Raw genomic sequence first — 11,838 nt, 5'->3', positions numbered from 1 at the left:
AACGAAGAAATTTTACATTTTTAACCAAAACCATGGACTAACCTGTTTGGCAATGGATGCTTTTATAGTCTAGAAACGCTAGCTATCTTGAAGGCCATTGCACCAAACAGTATTTGTCGCCCCATTTTGCCTCGAAAGAAACGATGACGAAATTTCACACACTTTTTTGGCCGACTTTGCTTTAAAAGAAAGGATGAAGAAATTTATCACTTTTGACCAAAACCATGGAATAACCTTTTGGAAAAATGCAAATGTTGCGAATTTCTAAACTCGATGTTTTTATAGTCTAGAAGGACTAGTTTTTTATCTAGAACGTCACAAACACTCTTTTTCGGCCTACTTTGCTTAAAAAGAAAGGACGAAGAAATTTCACATTTTTGACCAAAACTATGGACTAACCCTAATTTCTTGCTTAAATTGATGTTCGTATTATCTAGAAAGGGCTATTTTCTATCTGAAACGTCACCAAACACTTTTTGCTTAAAACACTTTGGACAAGTGGGTAAGTTTAGCCAGTGTTTTACAAAACCTCGCTCTAAGCCATTTTCAGTCCGCCGAACGCTTTTGTACACCATTTATCGTGAACAATTTCTTGAAAGCATATGGTGTTGACTAGGAAATCATTTGTCCTCTTAAAATAACCCACTGAAGAAGAGATCTGGAAGTCCAAAGATTTCTTAAACCGCGGTCTAACTTAGATTTCCTTTAAATAACTGACCCTTTTTCTCGGAGGTTTCTGGGCCATGTACTCAGGATACCTGATGATGAGCCATGCAAGGAGTACGCACTGTATATTCCACCACATGGGAAGAGAAAACCAGGAAGGCAACGAACCCTGTTTCTCTGATACATTCAACACCTTTCGCGGAGACACAGACAACATGATTGGCCCGGGCAAGCTGTCTGAATTGGCACAGGATCGTTGTGGCTGGAGGAAGCTCGTAGTCGCCTGCTCTGCAGCCGACCGATGATGATGATGATTTCTCGGCCTGTTCTGATTAAAAAGAAAAGAGGAAGAAATGGCAATTTTTTTGACTTAAACCATGGACTAACCCCTTTCGAAATACGCAAATTTTGCGAGTTTCCATAATCGATGTTTTTACAGTCTTGAAAGGCTCCTTTTCAATCTGGAATGTCACCAAACACTTTTTCCCGGTCTATTTTAACTAAAATGAAAGATAGACAATTTTGCGACTTGTCTCATGAATGAATGTATTTATTTATTTCATTGATTTATTTACAATTTGATCATCAAATCTAGGAGAGGGGAGGGGAGGTACTCCACAAAGTTTTATATGGGTAGGCTCTGCTCCTCAGGGGTCCAATCCCTGTACCCCTTTCACAAACCTTCCATTGAGAGATGCTACCCCTTACCCCTCATACCTAATTTAGAACTTTGATCCCCTTAAACGTTCGTAAATGAACTGTTTTTTAAAATTTTACCTGTTCATATACCTAAAGCCTGCAAAAGGTACCTGTTTCGGGTGTAGCCTTCCCATACCGGCCGTTATAAGGAGTAACCCCAGGCATTAAATTAACCTTTATTTCTTCTCAAAGTCAAATTTTACTTGTGTATTGTATTGTACCAAGTGGCACGCACTTTGTATTTAGTTTTGTCTTAGCATGCCAGATAATTTTTACTGTAAAACAGATAAACCATTATAAACGGTCCGATTTTTAGAGTATTATCATAATATCCCTTTTGAGCAGTAGGCACACAAGTTATGCTAATGAATAATCAACATTTCTTCCCTTCCTTTCTAAAAAAGTGAAATCTTCATTTTGAATTGGTGAAGCACTCACCTCAGTACTTCACCAAAGACCGTGCCTGAATGGCCTTATAACAAAATTAAGGAAATTCAACCTCCACACAAATAAATTAGTAATTAGCCGATTTTGACTAAAAATCCTTAGCCTCACAGATACAATCTAACCCTGATTTGCTGGGTCTGGTCTGCGAAGCAATACTAAGATCCTTGTTCTGGATCCTCAACAGACTCAACAAATTAGTTTGTTTTGAATTTCTCTCCAGCCTGATTGGTCTATTGAACAATAGCTTTACTAACTGGCTAATCATATGTACTTAAACCTTGTTACACAGGTGGGGGCCCAGAAGAACAATTTTGGCACTGAGTGGCTTGCAGATGGACTTATCAGAGGTTTAATTTCATCTATATGGTGCACTGAGGCCAAGGTAATTGATGAGATGACAAACTAATCAACAAGTGGTAACCAAAGCACCATGCACACCATCTAGCATTTGAACATGTTTTAGCAAATATTGTAATTTTTGTAAATGTGCTGGAACCACATTATCAGTTATTATTCATGTAAAAAGATAGCTTATCAATATGTAGGAGAAACAAAATTTTTAGGGATCACAGTGTAGATAAAAAGAAAATTCTAAAATTTTTTCTAGTTTTATGAAAATTTCCCTTCTCTTCACCAATAAGAATAAAAAATTATTTCAATAATTAATATTATTACACTGGCTATCAGGAACAGTGTTCAAATTAACATTTTACTGTACAAACTTTGTGTTTAAATATTCTCTTCTGCAATACCCCATATCCCACACAAAAATCATGTAAACTGACAAAATAATTAATGTGACTCTTAATTTCTCTAATAAACATACTGTCCTGGAAATTTCATAATGTAGGACTCCTCACTGGGATTTGAAGACAAGCTCTGTGTTGACATACTCAATGCTCTTGATTGAAGTGGGGTGTTCAGGGCATCCAATACTGACAACACCTTTGAATTGAACTCTTGTGTTCTTGTACATGATTCACCTGCGATTTCCGAAAAACTTGATGCTACACCAGCCTTTTCTTTCTTGTTTAAGGTCATCACTGACTTTTCTGAAACAATGTCTTTAAGCATTTGAAATGTTATTCTCTCCTTTGGGGTTAGGGAGTGTATCCCAGGTGAACTGGGAGGATTTCCATCAAGATCATTGTTAATATCTGATACCACAGATCCACCTTCCAGCCGGTGATTTAGAACATCCTTCAATGGCTGATGTTTGTAAGGTGCCTTTAGTGATCGGCCATCAGATCCTACTTTATGAAGAACTTCTCTGACATTGGAAATGTCAAAAAGGAGATGTTTAGGGATGCTATGAGCTGAAAGAACGATATGATTGCCCATTACCTTCAGAGATCCTTCTGGAGTTAAAAAGTCTGCTTCTTTTTCTCTCAGCTGGATTATGTGTGAAACATAATCTTTGAAGCCTTGAATTCCTGTAAGGAGGGCAACTAGGTGGAGATACCCTGCTACAAGGGAATGAAGAGCACAGCGGTTCATGCTTGGTAAAAGTAAGTTATCATCTAGGGCAACACTTTGTAAGCCAAACACAAACTGCACTAAACTTGAAACAACTTCAAAGTCACTGGCTACTTCTGTAGTAATAACCCCCAAGGTCAAAAAGATAGCAAGAAAATTTTCTACTGAGTTTGTAATCATGCAGGCACTTTCATACAAATACCACAACATTTCATCTTTGTTCTTCTTGAAAAAAATGAGGTCCTGTTTGGAGCAGTCTACCACTGTCAATTCAGTCTCTTGACCTCTAGTTAAGACTCCATTCCAACCAAGCTTTTTAGCATTACCATGACGATCAAGCAATGTGTAGAGAATCTCTTGAGCAAGTCTTCTTACTGAAAAATCATGAACAATAGTGGCTTGAAGCAATGACTCAAGAAATGTTGGAGAGAAGGTGGTAGCCAATGAGACCGAGGTGAAACTTAAAGCAACACTCTGCAGACACTGCAAAAGCATCTTTTGGAGAACACTGTCTCCTGAGATCTTTGCATGATTGTGATTTTCCTGAGTTAGATGGTGCCCAGAAGCTTGAATTCTGTCAACAAATGGAAACTTTCCCATGATAAACATCATAATATCTGTTTTCTGAAAGTCAGGTAAAACTGCGGCAAATGCTCCCACTGTGCTGACTAGAGACTCCTCAAATTCTTTCTCATCATCATCATCATCATCATCAGTAGAATCACCGTGTTTAGCACCATGAAATCTGGCATCTATGGATGAACGCAGATGACGGAGAAGTGTGTTGAAGACTTCTAACACTGCTGGACCAATGGAGCTGTTGCTGGCAATTGAAACACAAGCAGCTAGCACTTGAACAATGCTGGCTTTTACTTTCGCTCTGTCTCTAATGTGATCGTCCAGATGAGAAAGGAGCTTCTCAATAATGATGTAGTTAAACTGATTCTGCACTGAATACAAAATAATCTTGAATACCTTGAGAGCAAAGTCATTGGGTACCCATAGCTCACTCTTGTCAAAATGGGTCAGAGCTGGATTAACAATTGATTTGATGTTTCCAAAACTAGCTCTGTTAATTAATTCCCGCAGGCAGGATTCTGCAAGAGAAGCTGGATCTTCCTCAGTATTGGAGCCCTGTATATCTTCAGTACTTGACAGTTTAACTTTTCCACTCTCTTCCATGACAAATAGCAAAGAAGGAATGATTTTACTCATGTGAGTATCATCCATAATGTTGGCTTGGAGATCATCTGAGACAGTTTTTCGAACAACACCCTGCAAGCCCTTTAAACCAGCTAGACGAATTCTAGAACAGTCGTTTTTACTTCCAGAGCTGAACCAACACATCGCACTGAATTTTGAAACAAAAAAATCGTAACGCCGATGATATGAGGGAGTGTCTTCTTCGATATTTGCAAACTTTACAAAAGAGGTGCTGCCGAGAACTTGCAAATCAGTCTCTGAACTTTCAAGCAATTTCTGTACCATTTTCAAAAAGCTCTCGACAAACAAATTCAAGTTAGGTGCATGACATGCCAACAAAAGTTGATCAAGGGCTTCCACCGTAATGAACACAAGTCCAAATCTTCTACGCTCTACGTCTCTGTTTAATTTCTTCGCCAAGTATGCCCCGATTCTGTCTAGTTTTTCGGGCGAAGAAAGAGCGTAAAATATTAGCTTGTCCATATTTGCTTTCACTAAACCTTGGCGTGGATCGGCAGGGTAAATGTTATCTACCAAGCGTTTGTAACGTGGCTGGAATTTGCCAAAACATGAGCAAATATGAGAACTCGCCATCTTGATGCAAAGAAGGAAACTTTCTTTACTAACATTGCGCAATCTCTTTGCAGGTGGCCGCTGGTAGATTGCGATCGCGGGCGATTAGTAATGGCTTGTTTGTTGTGTCTCAGAGTTGCAGTTTATTTTTGATCAACAAATTGTTTTGGAGTTGATGGAAATTTTTTGAGGTGCATTTTTCAAGGATATGCAGGACATCTGAGGTACCTTACGCCTCATGGCTCAAGTGCGAAAAGCGTCAGGTCGAGATCGTGCTACTGAAACCACGAGAGAGCTACCTCAAGCTATAGCGAGGTACATCAAAAGGGTGTAAAAAAACAGCTTATGGATAACTCATAAACTGCGTCAATTTAGAAAAAGGAAAAGGGGAAGCGGGTGGCGGTTCGGGAGTTGGATAAAGCGTTTCAGTTTGTTTTCAGTTTCTAAATTAGAACAACAACATTTTATCCAATCTCAAGCTACTCCTTTTTCATCTCACTCCTGATGACGTAGTTACTAAAACAAGGAATGACCTACAATGATCTACAATGATCTACAATGATCTACAATGACCTACAACACAGGAAAAAATAACGGATTCCCATTTTTGGATATTTTTGGGTATTTAAAGAATACCCATAAAAATCCCAAATTTGGCAAAGTGAGACAAGTCCCAACCAGGGAATTCCCAACCAAGTTCCCAGATTGGGACTTGTCTCACTCTTCCAAATTTGGGAGTTTTGTGGGTATTCTTTAAATACCCAAAAATATCCAAAAATGGGAATCGGTTATTTTTTCCTGTGCAATGACCTACAATGATCTACAATGAGCTACTATGAGCTGCTAGGAGCTAAAATACGTAGTTACTAAAACAAGGAATGACCTACAATGATCTACAATGACCTACAATGACCTACAATGATCTACAATGATCTACAATGATCTACAATGACCTACAATGACCTACAATGATCTACAATGAGCTACTATGAGCTGCTAGGAGCTAAAATAAGTATAAAATGAGTTAAAATAAGCCCTACAATGAGCTACAAAATGACAGACAATGATGTTTGTCATGTGTCACGCTTGGACGTGACACTAAGCTCATGGTATTAAATTGCCAAGCACATTTTGAAAAGGCAAAACAAAAATAAAGCCTGATCTCAGGTAACTTGAGAAACTTGAACATAAATTATTGCAATCGCGTTTTTACCGGTAACACTATTATACCCCGTATCGACGGAAGTCATCCTGCGCCTGCGTGAATCCAGTGTATTGTCACAGTACTGTTTAATTTGTTTGAAAAAAAAGACAACACAAAACACAACTAACGGGAAAGGTTGCAAGGGATGGTTTGGACAAAAGTCACAGTACTGTGACAATACAGGATTCACGCAGGCGCAGGATGACTTCCATCAATACAGGGTATAATAGTGTTACCGGTAAAAACGCGATTGCAATAATTTATTTTCAAGTTTCTCAAGTTACCTGAGATCAGGCTTTATTTTTGTTTTGCCTTTTCAAAATGTGCTTGGCAATTTAATACCATGAGCCTAGTGTCACGTCCAAGCGTGACACACGACAAACGTAGCTTAACATCATTGTCTGTCATTTTGTAGCTCATTGTAGGGCTTATTTTAACTCATTTTAGCTCCTAGCAGCTCATATTAGCTCATTGTAGATCATTGTAGGTCATTGTAGATCATTGTAGGTCATTGTAGATCATTGTAGGTCATTGTAGGTCATTGTAGATCATTGTAGGTCATTCCTTGTTTTAGTAACTACGCTCCTGATGATCCCTTCATGTCACTGTAGATTTTGGCCCTACAGTCCGAGAATGAATTTCCTTTTATTATTTTTTCAATTTTGATCCGATCAGATTTAAGTCTGACTACACCCTTCTGTGTCAACAAAAAGCGTTGTAAGTGAAATCAGTTTTACTGATGGGTGTCACACAGTACATCACACATACAATCAAGAAGTGAAGTTTTTTTTTCTTTCAATGACAGCACTCAGCCTGCATGAAAGGCACTTTACAAGCCAAGTGAGGCAAACATGCAAAATGCCGCATATGCCTTGCTTGGTTCATAAAATGGGTTTTAGTTAGTGTAAATTTTGGGACTGTTAGCTTTTAAGTTGCTCAAGTAATGAGAACTATTGTTCTTTTGTGAAGCTATATGAACCACTCCACTCTGTGTTTCATTTGATATCCAGATACCTTGAAGCTGGTCACATAAGACTTGGTAGTGCCTTGCTTTGCAACCCACATCTTAGTGTCTTGATATTGGATGAAACATTGCTTGTCATAAATTTTTGATTTATTATTGGTACTCCAATTTATACAAACAGGTCTTCTTCAGCTGGATCCATTAGAAAAAGCATCACAAAGGTAAAAGTACAAAAGAAAAATACTTAAGGTGTTAATCTTTTGTACTGATCAATGTACTGCTAGGGATTAGTTTTTGTTAGAAATGAGACAGTGTTCCCTCTTTCATTTTTCTTTGTAACCTACTACCTAGCCTATCCCAGACTAGCTGACTATGGCCTTATGAAACAGAAACTGCAGTTGCTCATAACACCCTTAGGTTTTCCTTAAATAATATCCTTTTCTAGGCGTATCCTCATATCTTGTCCTCTGATTGTTATACCCTCTTCCAGCCTAAACTGCTTACATACCCTACCTTTCAAAGCAGCACATGTATACTTAACAATATTATTCCTCGCCCCCGAATGGGCTCTGAGTCAATAGCACATGAGGCCGAAGGCGAATGGGCTATTGACTCAGAGGCCATGAGGGCGAGAAGAATAATTGTTGTAGTAAAATCCAACTTGTTAGTCAAAAAATATCGAGACAAAACAACTTTAGCTAGATAAATCCTTTTTTGCCGCCAAAAAGCTAGTGCTTTGGGCTACTAGTGTGCTATAACATATAACTTAGTAGTAGCTCAATCAATCAGAATGCAGCATTGATGATAGACCACTAGTTGGATTTTACTAAATTAATATAGCCTATATATGGTAGTGATCTGGCCCCCACCCTACAGGTGTGTTCTTACTGGGTCCAATACTAACAGCTTGGTTGAGGTGCTGCCTTGCACCTGCAAAGCAGCTACGTGTTCTTGCTGCTGTGTAAAGATTATTTGAACATAGTGTGACAGAGGTAATAAAAGTTTGTTTTGGCTGAGCACTGCCTAAACATCAGTGATGGAAAAATTTTCTTCTTTAGAGGGTGACTAATGTTATTGTATTGATTCAATGTGATTGTACACCAGGTACCTTCGGAAGGCCTGATTGTTCTTCCACCAGGTTAGCATATTTTGATAGAAAAACCACTATTAGAAATGAACTAAGAGGTCTAAGGTTAGAAGTATAATATGAAATTTTCTAAAAATGACCCCATCTTGGAGCAACCAACCAGTTTATAGTGCCATGGCTTCATTACCAGGGACTAGTATTGGAGAGAAAGAGTGCTACCCAGAAACCTACCCTCCTGTAAGATAGAAATTTTGTTGCCAGTATATGGCCTCGCTCTCCAAGAGTTCTCCGTAGCTGAAGAGGATAGAGTGCCCGCCCAGTGTTTGGGAGGTCATAGGTTAGAATCCTGCTGGGGACTCAGAGTTTTTTCTTTGTCCCACGCTCGTGGCATGCTGATTATTTCATTTTCACATATATGATATTCTTTTTTCACACTATAAATGTTATGTCTGTTGGTAAGTAGAGTCTGTAAACAACTGTTAAATGGCATTTTGTTTTATAGATAAAGAATTTGTTAGATTTGAAAATGGAGGTGATTCCAGTACAAATTGTGTGAGTGTTGTCAGAGTTGGGAGCGCAGGGCGGGTGGAAAGGAACCTTCAGATGGCAAGGAAAAAGGAACTGGAAGATGAAATTTCTACAGACAGTGCTTCAGCATCTGGCATCACTACTGATGGTAATACAATGATTGATTTAATTTGATCAAGCAGTTGATAAAAAATAAGGTTTTTAAAAAAACTAACAGAAAAAGTGCAGGTTAATCCTGTGTTCTGACAGGCTAACCAAGTGGGAAAGATCAGCCTATCTTGCCTGCCCAAGATCCCTTCCTGCAAGAAAATACATCTTTTGGACATGTAATGGACATAGTATGTTATTTTATAATATTATTATATTATTCACCGTTTATTGACCAAGGTTGTTTGGCCAAGATGGCTGGATATTGCCCTTTTTTGGCAGGGGGAAAATGGAATTTGGGCATGTTAAAAGCTTTAACCCACCTGGTTACTTGCTCAATAATGAACCTTATGTGCAATTACCATTTTCCATCATTTAATCTTTGTTGCTTTTCATTTCATTCATAGGAGAGTTACAAAAACGAGAAACAAAATGTAAACCATTGAAACAGACTGATAAGCTAGATGCTAAAGTTGATCGTAAAGAAGAAGAAGAGGAATCTGAAAGTTCAGACAGTGATTCTTCAGACAGTGATGAACCAGAAACAAGTGCATCAGCAGCAGCAACAGAAGCAAAAGAGGGGGCTGCTCAGGCTCCTGTGGAACTTAAAGGAAAGGTATGAAACATTTGTGAAGGCAGAGTAGCTACCCGTCAAAGACAGATTAGACAGTAAGTACGTACTGTTACTCATAACAAGGAAGTTTGAAATAAGCACTCCCCTCAAAATAGTGCAGCAGTGACGAGTCAAAACATTAAGTACCAATGTGCTCTTTTGAGCAATTTAGAATGTGTATATATAGCATGTAAAAATTTTTAATTCTCCTTCTCCAAGGGTGACATGAATGTTCTGTCATGTTCTGTATAAATAATTTTATTATATACACTCACAGAATGTAACTTCACTTTAGTTCCTAAAGGCAGTCATGGATGAAGACTATGAAAATGCCAAAGAACTTTGTCAGAAGAGTAGGTTACTTCTTTTTCACTGAGTTAGACTAATGGTTTTATTCTTAATTATATTCTTTATTATTACTTTACTCTCAAGTGATAGTTCTCTAATGAAAGTTTTGTTATTGGCTTATTTACCACAGTTCTGTTGTTAGAGCCAGATAATAAAACATGCAGTGAATTTCATGCTGTTATTGTGGAGAAAATTAAACAAGGTATGACTGCTAATAAAGTTGAAATACATAATTCTTATATATCCACACTGACAACAGTAGTTACTATGGAAACTGTCTTGCAAGAAATAATCACAATGCAATGAAATCTCCACATTACAATGAAAATCAACATATTGTAACAAGGGGGACATAGGGGTTTACAGTATTGAGCTTTTTTTCAAGTGGTATTTTGTTAGTTTTGATTTTAATGTGTGGTATTGCGGTATCATCTAGCCCTGCGGTATACGGTTTTGCATCCTTTTGGTTTACGATATTCTGTAAAAGAATATCCTTTATGGTATTGTGGTACCATTTATTTGCACTCTTCTGTCTAATACAGGTCAATACAATGTGCAGCATGAACAACAGTAAGCTAAATAGGTTAATAAAAGTTAATATTTTAAGACTTTAGACTTAATGGTAAATGATTACACTATCTGCGACAAAATTGGAAGGGCATCCAAAGACCGGGCTTTTCGATCGTTGTACTGATCAAGGTCTTCTCTGGTTTCCTCACAATGTCTCAGGTTGATTTCTGGTGCATCATTGCTTGGGGTAAACAAACATGCAAGATGGATACAGCTTTAAGTAAATGTGACCAATCATAAATGCAGTTATCTGTATTTCATGAATTTTTGGCATGGTATTTCGGTATTTGCCAATTTTTCTTATGGTATTACGGTATTGGGTACCCCCCGATGTCCCCCTCTGTAATAGATCATGTTTTTACAGGCTTTAATAATGTTTATTTCTACTTTGTTGTGTCACATAATTCAGAAGACGAGAAGAGTGATGATAGTGAGGAAAGCACAGAAGAGAGTAGTGATGAGACAGAAGAGGATGAAAACCAAGAGAGCAGTGAAGATGATCAGGATGATGATGATGATAATGAGGAAGACGATGATGAAGACAATGAAAGCAGCTCCGATGATGACTTTGCTTTACCACCAGGCCCTATCAACTTAATCATGGGAGGACTTCCTATTAGACCACAGAAAAGATGACAAGAAACCCTCTTCTTTGTATCTTCCTTGGATCATAATGTAATTTGCACCAAGTTTTATTAATACTCAAGATTTCATGAAGTTTATCTGATGCGATGTCTTTATCAGAACAGGCAGGAGGAAGTTGTGTACAGCCAGGTTACTCAAATGGGATCTGAATATCTAATGTCACCAGTCTAACTCAGGTCCCATGACGTAACTTTTATTGTTGTCACCTACCTCTATTAAATGGTCATTGTCTAGTTCCAGAAAATATCCATACCCCCCACAGGGGGCTTTAGAAATTGTAAGGGGTGGGGGTCCAGAAGGAGGAAATTTCCTAGGGGGTGGGGGTGGCTTCGTGAGATCTTTTCTCTGGGGGCTCCAAGCAAGATTGGCAAATATCAAAAACAGCGGCTCTGTTGACCGAGCTATCGGTTAGTTTACTGTTTACAGTCTCTTAAAATAAAAATTATTGTTTTCATCGATGATCTTTTATTTACGGTCGGCTGAGTAATTTTTTTACATCTTACAAGTGGTTGTGATCGGCTCATGAATAAACTTCTGGTTATATACCTGTTTCTGTATTGTACAATATATTGTGGTATTCATGGCAGTGTGGTTGTCTTCTAAGCCTTCTTATCAGATATTTTTGGGTGCCTACCCAAGTTGAAAAATAATGGAAATTCCAGGGGGTA

General features: G+C 38.2%; 2 protein-coding genes across 4 annotated transcripts; one reads left to right on the top strand and one right to left on the bottom strand.

Annotated features, from left to right (window-relative positions):
* Positions 1-1,292: 1,292 nt before the first annotated feature.
* On the bottom strand, positions 1,293-5,117 carry LOC140930074 (protein EFR3 homolog B-like). The gene has a single exon (XM_073379730.1). It carries the CDS (start codon positions 5,083-5,085, stop codon positions 2,626-2,628), a length of 2,460 nt encoding a protein of 819 aa, XP_073235831.1. The 5' UTR covers positions 5,086-5,117; the 3' UTR covers positions 1,293-2,625.
* Positions 5,118-5,145: 28 nt separating this feature from the next.
* On the top strand, positions 5,146-11,280 carry LOC140930075 (uncharacterized). Of its 3 annotated transcripts, none has more exons than XM_073379733.1 (7): positions 5,146-5,379; positions 7,414-7,453; positions 8,822-8,995; positions 9,402-9,610; positions 9,903-9,960; positions 10,086-10,157; positions 10,938-11,280. In XM_073379733.1, exons 3-7 carry the CDS (start codon positions 8,923-8,925, stop codon positions 11,159-11,161), a joined length of 636 nt encoding a protein of 211 aa, XP_073235834.1. In that variant the 5' UTR covers positions 5,146-5,379; positions 7,414-7,453; positions 8,822-8,922; the 3' UTR covers positions 11,162-11,280. The 3 variants fall into 3 exon arrangements, with proteins under 3 accessions (XP_073235834.1, XP_073235832.1, XP_073235833.1); XM_073379731.1 differs by having other exon boundaries at positions 5,148-5,379; positions 10,935-11,280; XM_073379732.1 differs by lacking the exons at positions 5,146-5,379; positions 7,414-7,453 and adding an exon at positions 8,235-8,370 and having other exon boundaries at positions 10,935-11,280.
* Positions 11,281-11,838: the final 558 nt, after the last annotated feature.

The sequence above is a fragment of the Porites lutea genome, chromosome 3 (assembly GCF_958299795.1).
Source record: "Porites lutea chromosome 3, jaPorLute2.1, whole genome shotgun sequence".
In the NCBI taxonomy this organism is placed as follows: domain Eukaryota; kingdom Metazoa; phylum Cnidaria; class Anthozoa; order Scleractinia; family Poritidae; genus Porites; species Porites lutea.
Note: the sequence above shows the minus strand (reverse complement) of the source record. Positions and strands in the feature narration are given on the sequence as shown.

Bases quoted from the DNA above. Each gene is read 5' to 3' on its own strand.
- LOC140930075 (XM_073379731.1), top strand. From the start codon at position 8,923: ATGGCAAGGAAAAAGGAACTGGAAGATGAAATTTCTACAGACAGTGCT. The intron at 9,961-10,085 runs GTAGGTTACTTC...TATTTACCACAG, and splicing joins CAAAGAACTTTGTCAGAAGA to TTCTGTTGTTAGAGCCAGAT. The intron at 10,158-10,934 runs GTATGACTGCTA...CACATAATTCAG, and splicing joins TGTGGAGAAAATTAAACAAG to AAGACGAGAAGAGTGATGAT.
- LOC140930074 (XM_073379730.1), bottom strand. From the start codon at position 5,085: ATGGCGAGTTCTCATATTTGCTCATGTTTTGGCAAATTCCAGCCACGT.